This window comes from Plecotus auritus (genome assembly GCF_963455305.1).
Source record: "Plecotus auritus genome assembly, chromosome: 7".
Classification (NCBI taxonomy): domain Eukaryota; kingdom Metazoa; phylum Chordata; class Mammalia; order Chiroptera; family Vespertilionidae; genus Plecotus; species Plecotus auritus.
Genome location: NC_137774.1, coordinates 39,225,126 through 39,252,953, shown reverse-complemented (window position 1 = coordinate 39,252,953; position 27,828 = coordinate 39,225,126). Strand labels below are relative to the sequence as shown.

At 47.2% G+C, this 27,828-nt stretch overlaps 1 protein-coding gene across 1 annotated transcript; it reads right to left on the bottom strand.

Moving 5' to 3' along the window:
• Positions 1-267: 267 nt before the first annotated feature.
• On the bottom strand, positions 268-24,364 carry LOC308252562 (phosphofurin acidic cluster sorting protein 2-like; the record flags this gene model as incomplete). The annotated part of the gene is given in 8 exon segments (XM_080677356.1): positions 268-564; positions 566-763; positions 766-944; positions 947-2,154; positions 2,242-2,920; positions 3,019-3,691; positions 3,695-3,908; positions 24,276-24,364. Coding segments are annotated over 8 exon segments (3,537 nt in total).
• Positions 24,365-27,828: the final 3,464 nt, after the last annotated feature.

The following is a 27,828-nucleotide window of genomic DNA, read 5'->3' as shown; positions in this document are numbered from 1 at the left end:
AAATACATCTCCCATGATTCTCCAGCTCAACACTGCCCTCCTGACTCCCACCTGCCAGAGCGTTCTGGTTATTGAACAGAGCAGTGAGGAGCTCCCAGTGAGGGGCAACCCCCTTAGGTTCCAGGCTGTGAGCGCATTTAAACCCAAAAAGGTTTCCCTTTGGTTTCCAGGGTCTGTGTCTGTAGTAAACTGAACTGTTCACAGAAAAGCAGCTGGGTCCTTCTGGGCAAGGCCAAGGCAGGGTGAAGGGCAGGGGGAGGGGCAGGGCTAGAAGGTGGAATTGGAGTGTCCAAAGATGCAGATGGGGAAGTGCTTGACTTGGGAGGGCCACTGGGCTGCCAGCTGGAAGAACGTCACGTCGTTCCACTCCACACCATCGTTGATGACTGGCAGCATGTTCTGCTTGTGCTTGGCCTTGCAAACCAGGCGACTGATGCCCTGGGTGCACTGGCTTTTGGACTCCACATCCTCATCCTTGGTTTTCTTGGGCACCTTCTTTTTCTTCTCCTTGGTGACCACTGTCATGGACATGGCAGATATTGCTGTGCCCTCACCACTGCTGGGGCAGCCTGCTGACCTGGACAGACTGGAAGAAGCCCTTGAGTGTGTTTTTGGCGGTAGGCAGGTCTTTCTTCTCCACGACTCTCTTCGTGTCTATTGGCTGGGCTGCCATCCAGTAATCCACCTGCAGCTCCATCATCTCTGCATGGACACTCTTGCTGGGGGAGGACAGGCTCCCACTCATTGATGGGGGGAGAGTGTGTTGGATGAGGCCTTTCTGGCAGGGGACAGAAGCTCACTGGAGCATGAGGGGGCCCCATCATTTGAGTCTCCTGACATGGCTGAAGATGGTTCCACTCTTCCAACCTTCACTGCCCCCACAAAGGGGATGAACTTCTTTGAGGAGTTCTCGTTGGGGCGCTGCTGCTTAGACATGAGCACGGCCTCTGCGATGGGCAGCAGGTAGACACAGTTAGCACGGCCTCTGCGATGGGCAGCAGGTAGACACAGTTGGCCCCCGCAACATACTCTGTGATTCTTGACACAACGTCCTGTGTGTCCTGAAAGGTGTTCAGAGACTCCAGGTTGTTGAACATGTCCAACCAGTACAGGTCCTGGAAGAACTTGTAGTAGCGGCAATCCATGGAGCCCAGGTAGCTGGCCAAGGGGTGGGAACCCAGTGGGATGACCAGGAAGCTCATGTAGTCCAGCCATTGGGGTGGCTGGTGGGACAGCTGCTCCACAAAGACCCCCAGCACAGCGCTGAAATAGGGCTGTGCTCCTGCCACCACGATCTTCACAGGCGTCAGGGCCTGGGAAGTGCAGTTGCAGTATCTCTGCATCCAGGAGACGATGATGCTGAAGGCCTCCTGGATGTCATCTGTGGAGCAAGTGCACACCACGGGCAGCGTGTGCCCCTGCAGGATGTCCGAAAGTAACTGGCCCTGCCAGTCTGAGGTGTTAACCAGGATGATGTTCTTGGGCAGCTTGTCGTGGGAAATGAGGATGTTGTTTAGCTGGTCACATACAAGCTTCCTGGGGATCTGCCCCTGGCTCTGTGATTCTGGGTCCTCGTTGTCTGGTCTGTTGAACCACTCATTCAGGGATGTGGTGCAGCCCTGGTGGCCAGCCTGCTTCCTCTTGGACGTGCTGGAGGGGATGACTGGAGACTTGGTGAAGCGCACTACGGATGGCAGCTTCTTGGTGAACCAACCCCAGGTGGAGGACTCTGCCTCCCGGCTGTCCTCCAGCTGTGCCAGCTCCTCCCCAGGGGAGCAAATTCTGTGGGCCATTGAGTCAGAGCCACTATTACTTAACATGCTGTCAAAGTATTGCCTGAGCTTGGGCTTTGGGGTGCTGGGGACGCTGATATCATCTTCCATGCCTAGGCTACTCTCGCTGGAGCTCTCCACAATGTCATACCGATGGTCCAGGGCCTTCTCCACTTTGGGAACATGCTTCACAAGGGCCTGTTCTGAGGACACGAACTCCTTCGACACTTGAACCATGAATATAGATGCCACGGCTTTCTTGTGGTAATTCTGTTGCCTGATCATGCACCTCCTTCTTACTATTAGATTCCCTTCCTCAAAGTTCTTCTCCTGGGACTGCCTGTGGGTGGCATTGTAGCTGGCCATCTTCTCAAAGAAGAAGCTCTCAGACGGGCCAGCAGAGTCATTAGGTGAGGTCTGGGCCTTGGTGCTGGCCTGCCTGGCCTCATGATCGATGGGCTGGCTGGACAGGGAGGCCATCTGGATCTTGTCCACCTTAGTGGTAGGTGTGCTGTCGGCCACAAAGTTGGAGTCACTGTGGCTTGGCTGCTTGCCTCCCGGGGCGCATGTGTTCTCAGGCAGGTGGGCCAGACTCAGAGGCTCCTTTCGGATCCTGGCGCTGTGGAGGCCCCATATCTCCATCTGCAAGCTGGAGTCTGACAGGCCTTTGATGTATGGCCTGAGCTCGGGATTGGGGCTGCTGAGGACACTGTGATTGTCCTTCATGTCTGGGCCACTAGATAGGCCTTCGAAGTATGGCCTGAGCTTAGGTGTGGGGGTGCTGAGGACGCTGTCATCGTCCTCAATGTCTGGGCCACTGTCACTGGGGTTCTCCAGCATGTCATACAGGAGGTCCAGGTCCTCCTCCACCTCTGGGACATGCTCCCCATGGTCCTGCTTGGGATCCAGGACCTCCTCCAACACTTGGACTGTGTGCAGCCATAACAGGACTTTCTGGTGGTAGTTCTGTTGCCCGGTCATGGTCCTCCTTCTGACTACCGGATTCCCCTCGTTGAAGTCATCCTCCTCCTGATCCTGCCTGTGGGTGTCATTGGAGCTGGCCTCCAGCTTCGAGAAGAAGTCCTCACACTTGCACTCAGAGTAGTTATCCGAGGACTCAGCCTTGGACTGGCTTGCCTGGCGCTGTCCTCGTGGTCAATGGGCGGCCTGGACAGAGAGACCATCCGGATTTTGTCCACCTTGCTGGTGGGTATGCTGTAGGCCACAAATGCATTGTCACTCTCACGTGGCTGCTTGCCTTCCAGGGCCCATGCCTTCTCTGGCATGTGGGCCAGGCTCAGAGGCTCTGTTTGGGTCCTGTCACTGTGGCTGCCCCACATCTCCATCTGCAAGCTGGAGTCTGACAGGCCTTCAAAATATGGCCTGAGCTTGGGCCTGGGGATGCTGAGGACGCTCTCATCATCCTCCATGTATGGGTCACTTTTCCTGGGGTTCCCCATCATGTCAGACTGACGGTCCCTCTCTGACACTTTGGACCTGTGAAACAGCGCCAGGACTTTTCGCTTCAAGTTTCCTCGTATTGATTGCCGCTGCCTCTTTGTCTCCCCCTTCTCAAAGTCATCCTTGTGCAGGTCCTGTCTGTGCTTTCTACTGCATCTGGCCTCCCGTTCTGAAAAGGAGCTCTCATCCTGCCCCTCGGTGTAGTTACCTGCAGACTTGGCCTTCTGGTTGGCCTGCATGGCACCGTCCTCATGTTCGATGGGCTGACTGCACAGGGAGGAGATCCAGATCTCGGCCACCTTGGTGGAGGACTCCTTGACGCTGCTGTAGAGGCTCAGCATTTGGCCATGTTTGGGGTTTTGCTGCATTACCTCAGCCATGTGGATGGTGCCCGTGGCCAGTGTCTTGTAGCCCAGGACAGTCCTGTTCTTACAGCGCTTCCTCTGCTCCAGCATGATCTATAGCTTGTTGCCTTCTCCCTTGAGGAAGTGGGAGTACTGCAGGGAGAAGGTCAGTGCCAGGTCGGTCTCCACTGGTCCACTCGGAGGCAGCACAATCTCTTGGGACCTCAGGATGCCCTTGGAGTCCTGCATCTTCACGGAAATCACCACAGAGATGAGGTCCTTCGCCAGCTCCTTGAAGATTACTAGCTTCTTTAAAGTGAGGCTGCACCACCTGGCGAACAGCTTCTGGGGTACCTGTGTTTTGAGCACAGTGGATGTGCTGGCCAGGCCCAGAGTTCGTGAGGAAGCTGCAGCTGCTGGCACTGTACTGGTCCTTTTCCTACTCAGGGTTGATGGTTTGTCCTCCTGTGATGCGACAGAAGAGGGACATGATTGGTGGCAAGAGGTGGGGCATAAGTGATGGAAGAAGAATGTGGTCACACAAAAAGTGGCCACCTGCTAACTTGTGATTAGGTCAGGGAAGGCCTTCAGAGACCTAAAATTATCACAAAGGATGTTCTGAAGTTAAAACTTTTTAACTAAAAGCAGTTTATGATGGATCGCCATGTCATAGGCTGGAATCTTCTCTAAAAAAAAGGTCAATCTTTACCTTAACTGAGCCTGTCTATTGTCTTTTGGAATCTACAAGAATATAGCTTTGGAATGTCACAGGGATTTTCCTTGTTCTGGACACTCTGTGCTCTGCGGAGAACACAAATCCCCTCATTGTTATTGAGTTCATTGTTGGCTGTTCTATCCTATATCCACCTATGGAAAAGAAGTATGTGTCTATCATTTTACTTTTTATCCAATCTATCACCAATGGATTTCATGCAACCTACATACATCTTCACTTTTGACTGTAATATCTTAAATAAGGTGAAAACTGCCATTCTCCAGAGCATTATTTCAATCCATTGAGATTTTGCTTCAAAGCAATTGACAGTTTGGCTCAGATAAAATCGCAACAATCGTTCACAGTTTTGACTGCTTCTTACATTGACGTTTACTTGGCACAATACAGCAGGATCCCAGAAAAGCTTGCCCAGCACCACCCTGCAGACCTACACCTGGTGCTGCAGCAAAGAGCCCATTGACCCACCAGTTTCCTGCCCGTTGGGTGAACTTGTGTGAGTTGTCTCTTGGATCCAGGACCTTCCCTTGCTTGTGCTGCTGACTTTATTTGAGCCGTATTTTTGAATACTCTTGGTGGAACTAAGGTTGACGGTTGACAGATCCCAGGCTAAGGAGAGACAGGAGGAAAAATGGGCCTGGTTCTGTGTTTTCTATTGGAATTGCCTTTTGAGAGACTGGGGACAACACCTTGGCTGTATAAATGAGAGCTGATCTTGTTCAGCTCGGAAGATAAAGGGGCACATCCTCCCTCCCCCAGGAATCTCAGGTGTTCTTAGACAACTGAGGATCTTTGCGGATGTGTCAGAGGTCATTCCTCACAACATGCCCGAGCCCCATAGGGAAACTCCCACACAACTGTAACTAAACAAACTCGCTCTTCATGGGGAGCACTAATCAGGTGTGGTCCACCTGCACTGGTAGCCCTTCTGGTTGTTTTACACAGCAGGGAGAGAAACCGAGGCACATAAGAGGGTTGAATGAGACTCTAGGAAGTGAGCATCGTGCAGCTCAACCCACAAACCAACACACTTCAACCCACTACATCACACCCTCAAAAATGTGCTGAGACTCTGCAGACACCAAACAACAATAAAAACAACAGCAGCAAACAAACCTCTAGTTAACATGGGAAGTTGTGCCTCCACGGCTGGGAACTCCCAGACTCCAGCCCTCATTAATATCCCTGATAGGGAGCCTTGACTTGCAAGTGCTTTACAGAAATGGGAAGATTTAACTAGAAAATATCAACTGAAAAATGGCCAATATAGAGTTGTCTTTGGTGCCTAAATTAATTTTTCACAGGCAAAACAAACAAACAAACAAACAAACAACAACAACAACAAAAAAAAAACTAGAAAAATCCTGGCCTGAAAATTAAGCTGATTGAATGAATGGGACACATATCTTGATTTGGAAATTAGAAACTTCTAAGGAGAAGCACAGATAAATTCTCTTTAAAAAAGAAATAAGAAATTTCAGAGTTTATCTCTGAACTCTCCTGAAGCTAATAAATGCTAACACCCCATCTCCCCCTTCTACAGCACTTCTACTACATCTTTTACTCTCTGAGCTTCCTTGTCCAGACATGTTCTTTCCCTTCCCTTCTTCCTTCCCCTTCTGTCCCCTCCACTACCCCTCCCTACTGACTTAATGGAAAAATGAGAATAGGAATTCTACCAGCTCCCATTGGAGAGAAACTGCTCTCAGCCAGAGTGGAACCAGCAATTGTTCTCGATTTTCTCTATGGCCCTGATTAGTTCACAGAGAAATTTAACTGATAGAACATGCAATCCTGGCAATTCTAACCTATTCCAATTAATATACTCCTGGTTTCTGGGAGCACAGCAGCAGAATTACTAAATAAGGTTGTAAGAAAATTCCTATAGAGAAGTCTTCCCACTTTAAGGATTATAGTAAACTGAAATAGGATTTAATAAAAGTAAACAAACAAAAACAAGCATAGGTTTGCTCCACGAGTGTTTCTCCTTCTCACTGATACTTTGGGAGAATTTTAAATTATCATTAAAAGGGAAGCCACTGCCCTAGCCAGTTTGGTTCAGGGGATAGAGCATTGGCCTACAGACTGAAGGGTCCCAGGTTTCATTCTGGTCAAGGGCACATGCCCAGGTGTAGGCTCTATTCCCCAGTAGGGGGCATACAAGAGGCAGCCAATTGATGATTCTCATCATTGATGTTTCTATCTCTCCCTCTCCCTTCCTCTCTGAAATCAATAAAAATCTATTTTTAAAAGGGGGGGGGTGGGGAAGAAGCCACTAAGTACCCTGTATATACTAAGGCTACTTTATTTGTTCTTAACTGCACCCAACTAATTGCTTTCACCATCAGAATAAAGCTTCCCTACAAATGCCTGTTTTTTAATCAAAACCTGTTTCCTTCAAACTAGGGAATGTTATGGGAATATATATATATATATATATATATATATATATATATATATATATATATATATATATATATACTAGTGACCCGGTGCACGAAATTTGTGCACATTAAAAGGGGATTAATTAGAGAAAATAATTTAATATTGCTATTTGCCCTTTCTCTATAATAGAAGTGTCAGAGATGAAAGAAAATTAGTAAAATGTATAAGAAAACCTTCCTCCTGTCAGTCTGGGGCACACCACGGGACCCAGAGTCAAGTCCCCGCCCACCCACATGAACCTCGAAATCATGAGAGACCCAGACCTGGCCACCCCCCTCATTGGGCTAGATCCAGACCCGGCCAGTCCCACCCTTGTCAAGCCCTGCCCGGCAGGGGGCATAGCCTCAGGTCCCCTGACCCGGTGCCAGGATGGGGGGGGGGGCTGATGTCCCCCAGCCCAGACCGGGGCAGGAGGCGTGCCTTGAGGTCCTCCATCAAGCCCTGCCAGGTGGGGGGGCACAACCTCAGTCCCCCGGCCCAGCACTGGATGGGGGGCCCAGCCTCAGGTCCCCCAGCCTAGCACTGGGAGGGGTCGCAGCCTCAGTTCCCCTGTCAAGCCCCGCTGGGCAGGGGCGCAGCCTGAGTTCCCCTGACCCAGCACTGGGGGTGCACCTTGAGGTCCCCTGTCAAGCACCACTGGGTGGGGGGCACGGCCTTAGGTCCCTTGTTAAGCCCAGGCAGGCAGGGGGGCGCGGCCTGAGGTCCCCTGTCAAGCCCCATTGGGCGGGGGGTGCGGTCTGAGGTCCCCCGGCCTGGTGCAGGGGAGGGGGGCATGGCCTGAAGTCCCCTGTCAAGCCCCACCTGGTGGGGGGCACGGCCTGAGGTCCCCTAGTCCAACACCAGGACGGGAAGGGCACCTTGAGGTCCCCCATCAAGCCCCGCTGGGCGGGGAGCATGGCCTCAGGTCCCCTGGCCTGGCACTGGGGCGGGGGTGTGACCTGAGGTTCCCCAGCCTGACGCCAGGGCAGGGGGCACAGCCTGAGGTTCCCTGTAAAGCCCCACGGGGGCGGGGGAGGGTGTAGCCTCAGGTCCCTGCTGATTGCTTGTTAAGGCTCCTTATGGGAACTTGGCCTCAGCTGTGGGTGCAGCCATCTTTGTGACTGAGTGATGGTCAATTAGCATATTCCCTCTTTATTATATAGGACAGTGGTCGGCAAACTCATTAATCAACAGAGCGAAATATCAACAGTAAAACGACTGAAATTTCTTTTGAGAGCCGAAAACCGACTTCTGCACATGGGCCACGAAGTTTCAATCGCACTGTATGTGCACGCCCGCATGTGGTATTTTGTGGAAGAGCCACACTCAAGGGGCCAAAGAGCCGCATGTGGCTCACAAGCCACAGTTTGCCAACCACTGAGATAGGATATGGTTTGCTTATCAAATCTTCCCCAATTCACCTGTTAATTGAGTGGGTTTTTTTTTTTCTTTTTAATGAAATCAGTGATGCTTACATATGCTTTTTCCAGAATACTTACATACATACATAGAATAAATGAACCAGATACTGAACCAAAAAGGAAAGTAATGATTTTAAAGAAAAATTCCAGGAGGAAACTAACCTTGAGACTGACCAAACGTTTGCTAATCATCTTTTCTTCATTACCTTCCACGAGAGCCTGAGAGATGGCTTCACAGGGTACCCACCTACTCAGAATGGCCCCAAACAGCCCAGACACATGCAGAGATGCCTCTAACACTTGGCTTGCTCTTACGTCTCTCTATAGATGGAGAACCAGCCCACAGTAATTTGAGAGTCCTCTTTTGGGGTACATATTCACCAAGTGGGAGAAACCTGACCCTGAGTCCCTCAAGAAAGAATTCAATCTTCTTTTGTTACCCCACCTACCTGGTCCCAATATAAAGTAGGTAATAGAGAAGTTTGGCACCATTAATTTTAAGACTATCTTGTGGCTAGGACCTGTTTTGCCATTCCCAATGGAGATGGACAGAGGTTTCATATACCTGAAAGCCTTTATTCCTCTCAGAGGTATGTGCTTTCTGAAAACTAGAAAAATGTACCCAGGGCAGAATGCTGCATCTGACAGCAGAATGTTGCATCTATATCTGTTTCCATGACTCCAAGATTATATTTCTGTATAAAAAATAGCTTTATGTGAGCTCCATAGTTTGGAGTCTATTCACATATCTGTGTATTTTAGTTATCCAGGCTGCAACTGTCATGCTTTGCAGTGGATAAATGAGAACTATTTTTAAATCTATGTTTATGCAGGGGGAAAAAATGGCAGCGGAATAGACAGATGTGTTCCGAGCCTTGTTCCAGAGCAGAAAGAGAGAACAGCTGAGGGTCGCACAAGGAGTGTTTGTTGGCAAGTTAAGGGACAGCTAAACTCCAGGAGAAGGTGGGGGACTGCTAGATGGGGTTCCCCCGACTGGGCAGCCCCCACTGCAGCTGGGACCCCTCCCAGAGCTACTGGCTAGACGCAGAGTCTGCGCCATCTTGAAAGGTAAAGTAGAGCTTAACGGAAGCCTAAAACACAACTGCGGCACCCACGGAACAGCGGTGAGCCCCAGAACACCAGTCCCCAATTGGCGCAAACATGCGGATTCAGAGGAGCTCTACACTCCACCAGAGAAAGGTCAGATTTCGCCTGGGGTAAGGTGAGGTCTCTGGTCCCAGCAGGAGAGAGGAACGTGTGTTTTGTGGCAGTTGGAGGACCAGGGAAGTCTATGCCTAGGAAAATCCGTGGCTGTTGGGGCTGGTGGGATCCGTGAATGTGGAAGGGGGTCCTCAGAGCTGCTAACAGAAGGAGTCTCTAAAAAGCAAGCCATTTTGATCTGACATGCAGGGACAGCCTAAGAATTTCAAAGGTGTGCCGGCTGCTTAGATTTGCGCGCAGACCCATTGTTCACACACTTGGGCTTTTTCCTCTTCAAATCCTTGCTTCTCATTACTAAGCCCACTACAGAGGATCACCCAGTTGGGGACACCCTGGGAGACTGCAGGGGAAAGTGTTTTTCTGGAACCTGGGGATCAGAGCAGGGAGGGACCATCAGAGAGCCAGCTCTGAGGCAGCCCACTTCCACAAACCGGTATTGAGTGCCACAGGGAAAGAAGGATGTAAATACAGGCTAGAGAGGCCAAAGAGATCTGGAAGTCAATCCAGAAACACTGCCACCCAGGGGCTGAATCACAAATTGACTCTTGTGTAATCAAAAATAAAGGAATAGGAGAAATTAAGACACACCGCCTGCTTAAAAATCAGGACTGGCTTACAACACTGAGGAGCAGTAGAATGCAGGGAAGTGCAATACTGTCCAGACTGAGAAACAGGCATGCCAAAAAGAACAATAGAGGAAGCGAATGACCTTCACTACTGCACATTTTATTTATTTTATTTTTTATTTTTATTTTTTTATTTTCATTTTTTGCATCTTTTACTCAAGAAAATATTTTCTTTTTTCCTCACTTGATGTTACCTTTTTAATTATTACATTTTTATATTCAATCAGTATCATTACTACTACTATTTTACCTTTTTTTTAAAAAAAAATTATCATCTTATTTTCTCTTTATTTTACTTTGGGATTAGTGTTCTACATTATAGTTTCATTTTTCCTTTAGGATCGTTTTACTCTATCTCAGTTCTGCCTTTATGTAATCACTCTCTTCCTAACCTTTCCCCTTTTGGTGTCCTGTTTATCTTACCCCTTTCCTGCTTTAGATTTTCCCTATTCTTTCTGTTTACCCAGTTAAAATTTCACCCTACTTATATATCTAATCTCCAATCCCCTGCTCCAAGTCCATACATACCTCTCTCTTCACTGTCTTAACTATCCAAAAATTGTCTTTCTGTCCTTTTGTTGTTGTTTGCTTGAATGTTGATTGTATCGAATTTCTATGATTTTTTGTGGGATTGTTTTGCTTTTTCTTTTTTTTGTTCATTTGTTTTTTTGTTTCTTTGTTTCTGTTTGTTTTTTGCTTCTGTTTTCCCTTGCCTCACTTGATATTAGATGGTGTTGTAGTTTGTATTAATCCCCAGGTACTTGCTGCTGGCATTTGCTGGGATTAATGGTTGTTCTATTGCAGTTTTCTCCCCATATATATAGTTTGTTTCCCTTTCTCTCTTAGTCTCTTTCTTGTCTCTCTTACTTTTTATTTCCTTTTCGCAATTTCATTTTGACACTCCTTTTTTTTTCTTTCTTTCTTTTTCCTCTTCTTCTTTCTCCCCTATTCCCCAATTTGCCTATCTCTGGTGGTCAACTTTATTGGAGGTTATTAATATCGTGAATACATTTCTGTTCAGTGCCTTGTGTGTTGTACCTGGTTGTGTTGTATTTTGTGCCTTTAAATCAACGCAGGAGAGAGAGAACTACATAATCAGACACCCAGAGAAGAGAGACGATGGGGAGACAAAGAACAGCCCACATATGAAAGAAAAGCAAGCATCACCAGAAAAGGAAGTAAACGAAATGGAGGCAAGCAACCTTCCAGAGAAAGAATTCAGAGAAATGGTCATAAGGTGGCTGAAAGAATGGAAGACAAATTCGACAATATGAGTAAGAGCTAAGAGGAAATGAAGAAGAACCAAGAAGAAATGAAAAATGACACCGCTGCTGTAAAGAACTCAATAGAAAGCATCAAGAGTAGACTAGAAGAAGCAGAGGACCGCATAGGTGAGCTAGAAGACAAGATGGAAAAAAATACCCAAGTAGAGCAGCTTCTAGAAAAAAAATTAAAAAGCATGAGGAGAGCCTAAGGGAACTTTGGGACAACATGAAACAAAACAACATCCGCATAATAGGGGTTCCAGAAAGAAAGGAAACTGAGCAAGGAATAGAAAACCTGTTTGAAGAAATAATGACAGAAAACTTCCATGATATAGGGAAGAAAAAAACCCACACAAATCCATGGAGCACACAGAGTTGCAAGCAAAATGAACCCCAAAAGACCAATGCCAAGGCACATTATAATTAAATTGGCAAACACCAATGACAAAATAAGAATCTAAAAAGCGGCAAGAGAGAGACAGAAAGTTACATACAAAGGAACCCCCATCAGACTAGCAAATGATTTCTCAACAGAAACTCATCAGGCCAGAAGGGAATGGAAAGAAATATACAAAGTCATGCAAAGGAAGGGTCTGAATCCAAGAATACTGTACCCAGCAAGGCTATCAAACAAAATTGAAGGTGAAATCAGGAGCTTCACAGACAAAAAAAGACTAAGGGAATTTATTACCACCAAACCAGCAATGCAAAAAATGCTAAAGGGTCTGCTGTAAAAAAAGTGAAATAGGAAGCAAAGAAGGAACACAGAAGTAAAAAATAAAAACTGCAACAAATAAGTACCTATCAATAATACCTTTAAATGTAAATGGATTAAATGCCCCAATCAAAAGACATAGGGTAACGGATTGTATAAGAAAACAAGACCCATATAACTTCTATCTACAAGAAACCCACCTCAGAAGAAAAGACTCACACAGACAGAGGGTGAAGGGATGGAAAAAGGTCTTCCAGTCAAATAGAAATGAAAAAAAAGCTGGGGTAGCAATACTTATATCTGACAAATTAGATCTGAAAGTGAAGGACATAGCAAGAGATAAGGAATGCCACTTCATAATACTAAAAGGAGCAATCCAACAAGAAGAAATAACTCTGGTAAACATATATGCACCCAATACAGGAGCACCCAAATACATAAAAAAACTCCTGGAGGATATCAAGGGAGAGATTGGCAGCAATACAATCATAGTAGGAGACTTTAATACCCCACTATCACCATTGGACAAGTCCTCTAAACAAAAATCAGCAAAGAAACATCAATCCTAAATGACTCACTAGACCAGATGGAATTGACATCTTCAGAACAGTTCACCCCAAAGCCACAGAATATACATTCTTCTCAAGTGCACATGGGTCATTTTCAAAGATAAACCATATGTTGGGACATAGGCAAAGTCTCTTCAAATTCAAGATAGAAATCATATCAAGCATCTTCTCAGACCACAGTGGCATAAAACTGGAAATCAACTACAATAAAAACAATCCAAATAAATCAAACACATGGAGGACTAAACAGCATGCTATTAAACAATGACTGGGTTACCAGAGAGATCAAGGAAGAAATAAAAAACATCATGGCAACAAATGACAATGAAAACACAAAAATCCAAAATCTATGGGACACAGCGAAAGCAGTCTTGAGAGGGAAGTTCATAGCTCTACAGCCTACTGCAAAAAACAAGTAATGATGGTAATAAATTACCTAACCCTACAACTCAAAGAGTTAGAAAAAGAGCAACAAGAAAAGCCCAGTGTAAGCAGAAGGAAGGAAATAATAAAGATCAGAGCACAGATAAACGACATAGAGACCAAAGAAACAATACAAAAGATCAACAAAACCAAGAGCTGGTTCTTTGAAAGGATAAACAAGATTAATAAGCCTCTAGCCAGGCTCACCAAGAAGCAAAGAGAGAGGACCCAAATAAACAAAATCAGAAATGAAAGAGGTGAAATAACAACAGATCCCACCGAAATACAAAGGACTGTTAAAAAATACTATGAATGACTCTATTCCAACAAACTAGACAACCTGGAGGAAATGGACATATTCCTAGAAAAATATAACCTTCCAAAACTCAATCAGGAAGAATCTAAACAGCTCAATATGCCAGTAACTATGGAAGAAATTGAAGCAGTCATCAAAGAGCTTCCGGCAAACAAAAGCCCAGGGCCAGACGGCTTCACAGGAGACTTTTACCAAACATTCAAGGAAGAACTAAAACCTATCCTCTTCAGACTATTCCAAAATATTCAAGAGGAAGGAACACTTCCAAGCTCCTTCTATGAAGCCAGCATCACCCTAATACCAAAAGCAGATAAAGGCAACACAATGAAAGAGAATTACAGGCCAATATCCCTCATGAACGTAGATGGCAAAATCCTCAACAAAATTCTAGCAAATCGGATCCAGCAGTACATCAGAAAGATCATACACCATGACCAAGTAGGATTTATACCAGGGATGCAAGGATGGTACAATATCTGCAAATCAATAAACGTGATACATCACATAAACAAATTGAGAGAAAAATCACATAGTCATATCAATTGATGCAGAAAAAGCATTTGACAAAATCCAACACCCTTTCTTGATAAAAACTCTCAACAAGGTGGGAATAGAAGGATCATACCTCAGCATAATAAAAGCCATATATGATAAACCCATAGTTAACATCATACTCAATGGCAAAAACTAAAACCATTTCCCCTAAGAAAAGGAACCAGACAGGGATGCCCACTCTCACCACTCCTGTTTGACATAGTACTGGAAGTATTAGCCATTGCAATTAGACAAGAAGAAGAAATAAAAGGCATCCAAATTGGAAAAGAAGTAAAGCTGCCCTTATTTGCAGATGACATGATATTATACATAAAAAACCCAAAAGACTCCATCAAAAAACTAACAGACTTAATAAATGAATTCGGCAATGTAGCAGGATACAAAATTAATGCCAAGAAATCTATAGCATTTCTATACACCAATAGTGAACTTACAGAAAGAGAGACTAAAAAAGCAATCCCATTTACCATCGCACCAAAAAAATTAAGATACCTAGGAATAAACTTAACCAAGGAGGTAAAAGACCTATATGCGGAAAACTACAGACACTGAAAAAAAGAGATACAGGAAGACGTAAACAGATGGAAGAACATATCCTGTTCATGGATTGGTAGAATCAACATCATTAAAATGTCCATACTACCCAGAGCAATCTATAGATTCAATGCACTCCCCATGAAAATACCAATGGCATATTTCACAGACCTAGAAAGAACTCTCCAAAAATTCATCTGGAATAAAAAAAGACCTCAAACAGCCAGAGCAATCCTGAGAAAGAAGAATAAAGTAGGAGGGATCTCAATGCCAGATTTCAAGCTGTATTACAAAGCCACTGTCCTCAAAACAGCCTGGTACTGGCACATATAGGTCAATGGAATAGAATAGAGAATCCAGATATTGACCCAAACCACTATGTGTAATTAATATTTGACAAAGGAGGCATGAACCTACAATGGAGTCAAGACAGTCTCTTCAATAAATGGTGTTGGGAAAATTGGACAGATACATGCAAAAAATGAAACTAGATCACCAAATTACACCATACACAAAAATAAACTCAAAATCCGTACAGGACTTAAACATAATACTGGAAACCATAAAAATACTAGAGGAATCTACAGGCAGCAGAATCTCAGACATATGCTGAAAGAACTTCTTCACTGATACTGCCCCTAGGGCAATGGAAGCCAAAGAGAAAATAAACAAATGGGACTACATCAAAATAAAAAGCTTTTGCACTGCAAAAGAAACCATCAACAAAACAACAAGAAACCCCACTGTATGGGAGAACATATTTGCAAATGTTATCACTGATAAATGTTTAATCTCCAACATCTACAGGCAGCTTATACAACTTAATAAAAGGAAGATAAATGATCCAATAAAAAAAAATGGGCAACAAACCTAAATAGAATCTTTTCGAAAGAAGACATAAGGAAGGCCAAGAGACACATGAAAACATGCTCAAAGTCACTAATTATCCGAGAGATGCAAATCAAAACGACAATGCGATACCATCTCACACCTGTCAGAATGGCTATCATCAACAAATCAACAAACAACAAGTGTTGGCGAGGATGTGGAGAAAAAGGAACCCTCGTGCACTGCTGGTGGGAATGCAGACCGGTGAAGCTACTGTGGAGAATAGTATGGAGTTTCCTCAAGAAACTTAAAATGGAACTCCCATTTGACTCAGTAATCCCACTCCTAGGAATATATCCTAAGAAACTAGAAACACCAACCAGAAAGGATATATGCACCCCTATGTTCATAGCAGCACAATTTACAATAGCTAAGATTTGCAAACAGCCTAGGTACCGGTCAGCAGATGACTGGATCAGAAAACTATGGTACATCTACTCAATGAAATACTATGCTGCCATAAAAAGAAGGAATTCTTACCATTTGTAGCAACCTGGATGGAATTAGAGAACATTATGCTAAGTGAAATAAGCCAGTCAATGAAAGAAAAATACCACATGATCTCACTGATTTGTGGATAATAAAAAACATTATAAACTGATGAACAAAAAGATAGATACAGAGGCAGTAAAGCATCAAACAGACTGTCAAATTACAGCGGGAAGGTTAAGGAGAGATGGGGGATATAAGAGATCAACTGAAGGGCTTATATGCATGCATATAAGAATAACCAACCGAAGCAAAACATTGGGGGGTGAGGGCATGTATGGGAGTGGGTGGGTGGGTGGGGCACTGGTAAGATATGTACACATATAATACCTTAATAAAAAAATTGCAAAAAAATAAAAATAAAAATAAATGAAATTTAAAAACGTATCTTTATAAAAGTGAATAAAATGTGCTAGGCACTAAAAAAGCATCTGATCAAAAATACAACAGCCATATCTGATTATTGAAGTACTATTGTCAATGCACAAACAGATAGTTGCTAAATATCTTTCACTTAAAATCCTCTAAAAGGCCTCATGGCACTTGGAATAAATTTTACAGCCTGAACAAGACTCTGCAGGCTCGGGACCCCATTGGCCTGCACAACTTCCTGTCTCATACTCTCCTCTTTCCTCCAGCCACACGGGCCCTATTTCATCCCTTCAACCCAGTGAGCCCTTCTCCACCTCAGGCCTTGGCACACACACCTCTCTGTCTGCAGGCTCTTTCCTCAGGACTTCATAGGACTGACTTTTTTCTCCTTTACATCTAACCCCAAAAAAACATCAACATGTGGAAAGTGTTCCCTATCTCTATATCATGAAAGTAAATAGAGTCTATTTATATTCTCTCATTTTTTATTTTTCAATCCACCTGCATTAGATTTTCAAAAGGAAAAAGACACAATAAAATATATTAATCTTAAATACATTTAAAATGTCTTTGGTAAGATCTGAAATATTGATCTAAAGTTTTCCCCTCAATAATTGACCAGCTGTCCCAGTGCTATTTATTGCCAAAGGGCCCGCATAATGATCCACTCAGTCCCACGTGTGCTCAGCCCTGTTCCTGATGTCGCTGCCCAGCTCCCGTGGCCTGCTCACTCCAGCACCCATTCCGCACTGCTTGAGAAGCCTGTCTGTTTGACAGAGCAAGTCCCCTTCTTATATTCTTTTCTACTGTTTCCTGATTTCTTTGCATATTTATTTTTAGATAAAATTTAGGATAGTTTTTGTTACCCAAAATCCTTATGATTTTTACTTCAAAAAATTTCAGATTAATTCAGGAGAATATGTGCCTTTGCGATATTTTATCTTTCTATCCAGAAATTAGCAAGTCCATGCATTTATGATTAAATGGAGAAATAGAGCATTAGAAGGCCCTGGGCAATTCCTCTTAACATCTTACTGCTTTAGATTGTTTCGTTGATGTTACACTTTGTATTTCCACCTGAGGATTGTTTACATACATGTGTATTTATAATAGTAATGGGCCATGTATATTGAGTGCCCACCACATACCAACGCTTTGTGTTAAGAACTTTATTACTCAATTTTATCCTTGCAACTCATTTTTCACTTGAAAAGAACAAGCCTTAAAGAACTCAGCTAACATGCCTTAGGTTTCAATGCAAGTGGCAGTGCCATTCTTCTCACTAATTTTTTTTTTAGTTAATCCTCACCCAAAAATTAGTTTCCATTCACTTTTAGAGAGAGTGGAAGGGAGAGAGAGGGACACAGAGAGAGAAACATAGATGTGAGAAAGAGACATCGATTGGTTGCCTACTGCGCTTGCTCCTACCAGGGCCAAGGATCTAGCCTCCAATTGAGGTATGTACCCTTGACTAGAATCAAACCCAAGACCCTTCAGTCCACTGGCTGCCAACTATTAATAGCTAACAGCTCTCTTTCTCTCATTCGCTGGCTGCTCTAATTTAATTGAGAACATCAGAAGTATTTTCTAGTCACTAGTATAAAGAATCTTATTAAACTCACTGAAATCACATGTCCACATACAACCATCATCACTGTGGTCTGACCAGTTAGATGTGCTGATACCTCAACTCCAGGGCCCTGACCCACACACCCCAGAACCACCTGGATGTGGAAATTGGCAGCTGTTAGAAAGAGAGAAATGGAAGTCATGTCCACCACAGGCCATTGTCAAATAAAATATTGACTTGTGGTTTCCACTCTGACATATAAGAGCTTGGAAGTCCTTACTCCCATCCTTACAATAAAAAAAAAAAAAAAAAAAAAAAAAAAGATGCCCGGGGCGGTTTGGCTTAGTGGATAGAGGGTCGGCCTGCAGACTAAAGAGTCCCAAGTTCGATTCTGGTCAAGGGCACATGCCCAGGTTGTGGGCTCAATCCCCAGTGTGTGTGGGGGGGGGAGCGGCATGCAAGAGGCAGCAAATCAATGATTCCCTCTCATCATTGATGTTTCTATCTCACTCACCCTCTCCCTTCCTCTCTGAAATTAATAAAAAGTATTTAAAAAGAGATGAACAATCCAAAAAACAGAAACTCTTTCAATCCATCTGAAATTAACTATGACTGTGAAATTAACCTTTGCTGTTGCAAACCATGGAGATTTAGAGCTTCTTTAGCACAATACAACCTAGCCTATCTTCCTGTTAAGATGGAAAACGTCTTTTCCCTTCAAAGTGAGAAGACAGATTTGACCACACCAAAATGTAATGCATCTATTTGGCAAATCGCATCAAATTGAGACAAATGGCAAACTAGAGAAATCATTTGCAAGTTACATGGCAAAAAGCTGATATCCATAACAGTTCAGATTACCTAACAATCCAATGGAAAAGAGGGCAAAGGGTCTCAAACTGAAATTCCAAAACAAGGACTAGGCCAAAAAATATGTAAAAGATATCCAACTGCAGTTTAAACCAGAGTGAAAAATTCAGATGAAAATATTGCTCTTTCTCACCCTGGACAGGGTGACTCATCAGTTGGTTGGGGAGTCATCCCATACACCAAAAGGTTGCAGGTTTGATTCCCGGTCAGGACACATACCTAGGTTGTAGGTTCTGAAAATGTTCTGGAACTAGAACTAGAAAGTGTTTGTGATGTTATGGAACACTTGCGAAAAATTGTGAATGTACTTGATTTGGAATTTACACTTTGAAGGTTCATAGAGCTAAAATTTATATAATTTAAGTTAAATTTATTTTTAATAGTATTTCATTAAATTTTATTCAAAATACATTTGATTTTACTCAATAGCATAAGAAAAACCAAATTCAAAGTATATGTAAGATAAACACAAACATTTTGAAAGCTGTTATTTTGCGGAGGGGAAGCCCTCTCTGCCATGGCAGCTGACACAGGCTGCCACCCAGGACCTGGGACCACAGGCCTCCCAGGAGCTGAGGCGAGTGGCTCACAGGCTGCAGGTGGTTCCACATCTGGAAGTTCAGTGACAGCTGTGCCTGGAGCCTGCTCTGGCTCTGGAGAGGGCACCAGAGTTGACGTTTTCTCTTTAGGTGTTTCTTCATCTTGCTCTGGAGCTGCTTCTGTAGATCCAGGAAGAGAACATGTTACCACCATGACTGCCTTTTGTGTATCTTCCAAGGAAGGGAACCTCCCATCTCCATCACTGAAGTCCCAGTTCAAGCCCCCACCCCAGGAAGTCCTCCAGACTGCAGGCCATGGGCACTGACCTGAGCGGCTCTGTACTCCTGCCTAACCCCAGCCTTTGGGAGCTCTTCTCTGTGTGGCCCAGCCGCATGCCCTGCCCCTCACACACACCACCCACTCCTCCTCCTCCTGTGTCTCCGCCTCAGTGGGCTCAGGTGCTCCAGCTGTGAGGGAGATACTGGGCCTGGTCTGGCAGGTCTGGGACTGGAAAGTTGATCTCTATGGAGGCCAAAAGCATGATAAGGCTGGGAAATTATGGAGGCCGATAAAAATCTTGAGGGTACTGGTCCAGCCAGATGCCCAGGTGCAGGAGATGGCCCTGGGGAGAGAGAGAGGTGGACAGCAGGGTCTGAGGCCTGGCCTTTCATTCCACACAGCCCTCCCAGAGCACCACTCAGAGAGCCTGGGGTCCTGTGTCTGCTGCTCCTGCCCATCCAGAAGCCAGACCTACTCCTTGTCCACCTTCAACCTGGCAGTCCTGGCAGAGATGTGTCTGGTCACCCAGGAGGGGCTGGCAGAAAGCGCTCCTAACTGACAGATCTGGATCAATGAGGGAACCACTTGTCCCCGTTCTTCAGGGGAACCTGAGATGCTCTCTCAGTGTCCCTGTCCCCTCTCCCTACCCTCCCCCCCCCAAATGTCAACTCCATGAGGACAGGGAAGGCTGGTGTCCACTCTGTTCATGTCACTCATTGGCACACAGTAGGTGCTCCAGGAATAGCTGACCAATGAGCGAACAAGGAAAATCCATCTACACCTGGCTTCCCAGAGACGTCCTAACACCTCAGACTTCGGCTCCTGCACCTACATGCGGCCTAATTCACTAGCTGCCTGTGGGGTTCTTCTCCTCCATTGACATTTACCTGGTAACTCCCATGGGTAGAGAGCAACAGCCAAGCTGCCACTGAGGAGGTTCTACCAGATTAGTGAGCAAGGTCCCTGGATAGGGGTACAGGCAGGGCTGGAATTAGAACCAGAAGGCTATGAATTCTCTGAGGGGCTCACTCTGTCCACTGACCGCCCCACTCGCCCACACCACCCATATCCACATGCACAGCTCTCTGGCTTGTTCTTTTTCTAGGAGAAGCCCTCAGACCTCCACCCTCTTGCAGAAACCCCACCATGAGTAGGATACAGGGTTCTGCCAGCACCTTGAATTCACAGTCCCCATACTCCCCTCCTGGCTCTGACCCAAAACTGACTCACATTTTCTGCTGGAACAGAGGTCCACCGTCCTCTGCACAATACAGGAAGATGCAGCCACAGGTAGAGGAGGCCAGGAGGACGTCACATCGGCTTTCCTGTGGACGCTACAAGCCTGTGCAGCCTACTGTGACTGAATCGTTCCAGACTAGAAGGAAGCTCGGCAGTGCAGACTTGGAGTCTGCTCTGTGCACTGTATATGGTCATTGCCTAGAGATGTGTCTGTACCTGGCAGGGCTTCTCATATATTTGCTGAATGAGTGAGCCCAAACCAGCCCAATCTCAGATAGCTGGGTGATCCTGGGCCCCACTGCTCACCCCTGGGGTTTCTGATCTGGCTTCACCCAGGACAGGGACCCATAATGGAAGTTCCAATCTCTTTATCTAATGAGAAAAGTGCTTAGCCCTGGGCCCTGAAGAGAATCACAAATTTGGCCAAGACTTTGTTAATGGGAAGAGAAAATGACCAATTACTTCAAACACAGCCCCTCCAACAGACCTCTCCACTGTCCAGACACCCAGAAGCACCCCACTGACACCGTACAATAACCCTATTGGGCCTCATTACTCTCCATGTTCCGAGGAACAGACACTCAGAGACATGCGGTGACCTGAAGATTCACAGCAAACAGGTGGCCAATGACCACTGTGCTGTGCAGGGGCAGGGACTCACCTGGTACATGGCTGGTCCCTCACCTGTTGTAGCAAATGCTCTATAATAAAACGGAAAGGTGGGGACAAATGTGGGGTCCCTGCCCAGGAAGGTGGGCACCGGTATTTGAGCCCAGGTGGTCAGTACCACACTGGTCCTTTGCTTTTTCTCATGTGTTTTGCCTCGTGAGGGGGGAGTTTATTGGACACCACGAGAGGGTGGGACTGGGGCCACTGGGCTGGTGACAGCTGGGCCCAGGGCTGGCTGACCGGCCTCCGTGTTCTGTCAGTTGCCCCCATGGGAGGGCAGCGCTGAGTCGGGCACACAGTGAGGCTGACTCCCCGGGAAGCAGAGTCCTGGCTTCCAGGAGGGGCAGGTCTTGAAGGTGAGAACCTTTCTCAATGGCGGTTTCTGGGTCCTGAGGGCCATCACCTTCAATGATTGTTCAGCTCAACACTGTCTGCCTGACCCCCCACTCACCAGAGCGTTCTGGGTAATAAGCAGAGCAGCTGGGGCTCCCTGTGGGCTCCTCCACGTCACTTTCCAGGTTGTGAGCTCATTCACACTGAAAAGGGTTCCACTTTGTGTTTCCAGAGTCTGTCTCGGTGTTAAACTGAAATGTGAACAGAAAAGCCGCTAGTCCTTCCCGGGCTTGGCCAGGGCAGGGGAAGGGCAGGGGGCGGGCAGGCTCGAAGGTGGGATTGGAGCGTCTGAAGATGCAGGTGGGCAAGTGCTTGACTTGGGAGCTTCACGTTGTTCCACTCAACGCTGTCAAAGAGGACCCGCAGTGCGTCCTGAGGGTGCTTGGCCCTGCAGATCAGGCGGCTGATGCCCTCCCGGCACTGGCTCTGGTACTCCACGTCCTTGTCCTTGGTTTTCCTGGGCAAACACATCACCTTCTTGTTGTTCTCCTTGTCCACAGTCATGGACCTGGAGGGCGTGGCTGCAGCCTCACCATTGCTGGGCAGCCTGCTGACCAGCAGAGACTGGAAGGTGCACTTGAGGGTGTTGCTGGCGGTAGCCTGGTCTTTGTTCTCAGAGTCTCTCTTTCTGTCTGTGGGCTGCGCTGCCATCCAGTAATCCACCTGTAACCCCATCAGATCAGCACCAGCCCCGAAGGATGTGAGAGGCCTCCTTGTTTGTTGCAGAACTGTATGGCCGAGTCAGGGAAAGGGGGAGAACAACAGCACGCTAGAGCCCAAGCGGGCCACATAATCTCAGTGTTCTGATGCGACCCAGAATTGTCCCACAATTCCAAGTTCCACCACCCCCATGCAGGGAATGATAGTCAAGGACTCCTCATTGTGGCTCTTCTGTTTGTAGGTGAGTGTGGCCTCCACAATGGGCAGTTGGTGGACACAATTGGCCCCTGCGATGTACTGTGTGATTCTCAACACCATGCCCAGCCTGTCGTGCACAGCCCTCTGGGCCTTCTTGTAGAACAGGTCCTGCCAGGCCAGGTCCTGGAAGAAGCTCTTGTAATGGTAATGCAAGGAACCCAGGTACCTGGCCACGGGGTGGAAACCCAGGAGGATGACCAGGAAGCGCATGTAGCCCAGCCAGGGGGGAGCAGGTTGTAGGACAGCAGCTCTAGGAAGAGCCACAGCACAGCGCTGATGTACTGCTGTGCCCCTGCCACCACGATCTTCACAGGCTTTGGGGGCTGGGAATTGAGGTGACAGTACCTCTGAATCCACGAGATGATGGTGCTGAAGGCTGCCTGGACCTCAGCTTTGGAGCAGGTGCACCCCTGGGCAGCATGTGTTCCTGCAAGACTCAGACATAAACTGCACCTGCCAGTTGGAAGCATTGAGGAGGAGTATGTTCTGGGGCAGCTGGTGTCAGAGATGATGATGTGGTTCAGCTGGTCGTACACCGTCTCCCTGGGGAACTGCAGCTGGCTCAGTGGGTCACGGCAGTGCTTGTTGTCCAGGCTGTGGGCCCGCTTGTTCTTGGTTGTGCCACCTGCCACTCCTTCGGGAATGTGCTCCAGCCCCAGCAGCCGCCTGCTTCTCCTAGGTCCTAGGATCTGGTGGAGGGGATGAGGAGAGGCTCGGTTATGGTGATGTGCCCACTGGTTGCTTGAGGCTTGTCTTCTCTGTCACCTGGGTTGGACCTGGAGGCTCCTTCTGGCGCTGGCACTGTGGATACTCTAGCTCTCCATCTGAGAGCTGGGCTGGGACAGGTCTTCCAAGTATAGCCTGAGCCAGGGCTTCAGGGTCCTGAGGACACGCTCATGGGCCACTGTCATGGTTCCCTAGTGAGTCATACAGCAGATCCAGGTCCTCCACCTCAGGGACCTGCTCCGAAGACTCCTGCTCTGAGTCCAGGACCTCCTTCCACACTTGCACCCTGCACAGCCACGCCCCAACTTTCTTGTTGGCATCTTGTTGCCTGGTCATGAATGGCGATCTTACTACCCCTTGGCGCTTCTTTTTGGGCTCCTCAAAGTCGAAGTCCTCCTCCTCTTGGTCCTGCCCATTCCCAGAAGCATGGTTGGCCTGCTGTTCCGAGAAGATTTCATACTCCATCTCCAGATAATGAACTCTAGACTTGGCCTTGAGGCCGGCCATCTGGGTGCTGTCCTCGGGGTCGATGGGCTGGCTGGACAGGGAGGAGATGCTGATCTCAGCCACATGGGCAGATGCCCCCGTGATGGTGCTATGGAGGCTCAGCATCTGGCCACCCTCGAGGGGTCGCTGCATCACCTCAAACATGTCGATGGTGCCCACGGTGAGCGTCTGGTAACCCAGGATGGTCTGGTTTTTAAGGCGCTGCTTCTGCTGCAGTATGATCTGTAAGTTGTTGCCTTCTCTCTTGAGGGAGTGAGGGTACTGCAGGGAGAAGGTCAGAGCCAGGTCGGTCTTCACATGACCACTAGGGGGCAGCAGAATCTCGTCAGACCTGAAGATGTTTTTGGAATCCTGCATTTTAACAGTGATCACCACAGCACTGAGCTCCTTCTCCAGCTCCTTGTAGATCAGCAGCTTGGTTAAGGTGAGGCTACACAGCCTGGTCATGCAGGTGGGGCTGGAGCATTCCACCTCCCAGGTGGAAAACAAGTTCATGGGCACCTGTGTGTTGAGTGCGGCGGGCATGCTGTCCAGGCCCGCAGTCGCCCACATAGCAGTATGATTTCTATCCTGTGTTGGGAGAGGGGGCACATTGCCATCAGAGGCAGCTCATAAACTATCTGGTGGGTTGGGGGCTACAGCTCAGACTGAACCCCAAGCACTCAGTGATTGGTGGCAAGAGGTGGGACAGGAGTGATCGCAGGGACCACATGCTAACCTGGCAGCCTTGCAAACTAGAGACCTAAAGTGACCACAAAGGATGGTCTGAATAAGTGTTGTGTGTGGTGTTTTTTTGTTTTTTTTTTTTAACTAAAAGCAGCTTTTGGTGGATAGTGGTGTCCTAGGTTGTCATCTTCCCTGAAAAAAGGTCTGTCTTTATCTTAATTGAGCCTGTCTATTGTCTTTTTGCATCTATAAGAACATATTTTTGTAATGTCAAAGTCATTTTCCTTTATTCAGACCCCTCAAAGCACAGGCACTGCTCTGCTCTCTGCAGAGACCACACATCCCCTCATTGTTATTGAGTTCATCGTTGACTGTTAACATCCTGCACACGCCTGAGTGAAAGAAATACGTGTCTACCAATTTACCTTTTCTCCAGTCCCAGAGATTTCCCTGCTGTGATTTCTCCTGCTTCCCTATCTATCACCAATGGATTTCATGGGACCCACACAAGTCTCCACTTTTGATTGTAATGTACAAAACAAGGTGCAAAGCTGCCATTCTCCAGAGCATTATTATCTCATTCGGTTGAGATTTTGCTTCACCGCAATTGTCTACACTTTGGCTCAAATAAACTCAGAAAAATTCTGCACAGGTTTCCATGTTTTCTACATGGACAAGAGAAAAGGTTCTCGGCAGGCAACGTAGACTTGGAGGTGAGTGATGATGAGGCACATTGGTATCTTCATCATTTCTTAGCAGAAGATGGACAGCACCTCCCTGTGTTAACAAGGTCACCCTGGGATTTCTGACAGAATATCCCATTCTAAGATGGGAACACAGAGGCTTTTCCTGGGGTGGGAGGGTCTGGGTATTAGGACAACTGGGGTGTTCAGGGCAGCACAGTTGACATGACAACAGGAGGGGATCACGTCCAGGTCCCACAGCAGTGAAAAGTTGGATCGCCAGCCCTGATAACAGGTCTCCCTCCTGGTATGTTGTGCAGCCCAGGGAGGCCCCAGCTCCTGACCTGGATGGACCACGGGGATTTGGTTCTCGGGGCTGCAAAGGGCAAAGCAACAGACTTGGTACCTTGATCCCCATGTCCTTTTGGGAAAAGCATCCCTACTAATCACGATGATGTGTAAGAGTGGGAGAAGGTGTGTAAGGATTGTCGGGACAACATGGACACGTGGAGATGGGCATTAAAAGGGAAAGTCTATAGAAAAATGCAAAAATACTCTTGACTGAGCATGACGTGAAATGGAGCAAAGTCTCCCTTCTCATATTCCTAACACTTTGTGGGCAGTGACTTTGCATCTCTTCTGAAAGGGGCTGGACAGTGAGAGTGGGTTGTGGGGAGGATACGGGCCCCAGATTCCTTTGGAAATTGGACTCTAGGAGGGACCTAGGGGAGTAGCAGGGCAGCTTCTGGAACCCAGGGCTCTCTTCAACTACATGGAATCCTGGAGTCTGGGTCAACCCAGCACCTGCACTCACCCTGCGGCCATGCTGCACACTGGAGGAGATATGGGCACCTGTGCCTCCTGCAGGGGCATGGAGTTGAGGACCCCATGTGACGGCTCCGGTCCGTTCTCCTGTGTGGAGCTCTGTAAAGACAGTTCCCAGTCACCAGGGGAAAGCCTCAGAGCCCTAATTTGCTGGTTCTGTGACCCCTGTGACCCTCCACTCCAGACACACATACACAGTGTGATGTGCTGAGACCTCCACTGTGGAGGAAAAGGCATGACAGCGTGCGGGCCTAGGATTCCCATTGGCACAGATAAGGGACCCCTCTGGAACCACATCTCCAACTGCCTGCCCTGCCCTGGGGTGTGATCACAGCAGGACCTCTAGGTGATCCACTGCCCCAAAAGCTGTTCCTGCCCCAGGGATCTCCCTTCAGTTCCCTCGTCCCACCACATGAAGAGGAGGGGATGTGGGCTTCACAGAGATGGCGCACAGAGGTGGCCTGGCCTGAATGGGTCTGACCCAGGCCACCTTGTGTTACCTGAGGCCATATTCTAGAAAATGGCCAGATACGTCGGGGATGAGGGTTGAACCAACGTCTGCACCGTCTGGAAAAGCTCTCACTGCGGGGTCTCCGGAAGCAAGAGCACCAATCACTGGGAACACAGCAAGAGAACATCTTGCACTGGCAAATGCCTCTTGGCAAGTGAGCTGCCTGTGGGGCTGATGTGGGTGCCTGGTTACGGGGGTGCCAAGTTCTATTGGATAGTGACCTCAGTTCCTGGGATTGTCTTCCCTGAGACCCCTCATCTCATGACAGCTATGCAAATAGTCCTGTGGGCCGCTGTCTGCAGACCCCTCTTCTCCATGAAGCACCTTATCAGTACACACCCCTAGGGGCACCAACACACCCCTCTCCCCAGCCCTCTAGAAGCTCTGGGTGCAGCCAGGGTTCCAGAGTTGAGGAAACCGACCTGGGCTAAGACTTAACCCCTCATTCTTACCTCTTCTTGATCCTGGGTAAGTCATTGTGCCTGTCAGGGCCCGTCTCTCTCCTGCCTGCACAATGGGTTATACAGCAAGTGCTTCTTTATTTTTAATTTTATTTTATTGTTTAAAGTATTGCACATAGTAGTACATACATCTCCTTCTATTTCCCCATTGACCTTCCCCCAGAGCAAGTGCTTCTTAGGGATGTTCAGGCTCATGTGGGGAGTAGCTGTAAAGTAGAAGAACGACTGTCACATGTAGGTAGTGCTTCCAACCTCTTTTTCCTTCCTGTTGTCACCTCCACTGTGTCTGCTTTTCCTCTAATCCCACCCAAGGTCATCTCATCTAGACTATGTGTGTGTGTGTGTGTGTGTGTGTGTGTGTGTGTGTGTGCGCGCGCGCGCGCTCACACACACATGCCGGTGCTCCCTTTCTGGATCCCAGAACAAAACAGCCCCCACATAGGGAGGAACAGGAAGGAGCTGCCCAGTATGTCAGGATTTCTAATTTCCAGACCAACTCTGTGGGGGAGGTGGGAGCCTTGGCCTGGAAGGTCTGAACATTCCTGAACTCTGAACTCTGAATGTCATGTACCCTGGCCAATCCCTGCCTAACTAAGGGCTTCTGTTTCCCAATTATCCAAAAAGGATGTGATTCAGGACTACGTAAGCATGAGCTCAGGATAAGGGGGCCCGACTTTGTCCACTGTGGGTGGATTGTGGACTGAGGTGCACCTTCATGATTCCAGATCTGGGTGCCTTTTCAGACAAATACTGTCTAGGCTGCCAAATGCCCACCATCTTCCCCATGCCATCTCCATGTCTGTACACGATTCCACCAGCACAGCCTTTCCCAGAGCCCCTGAG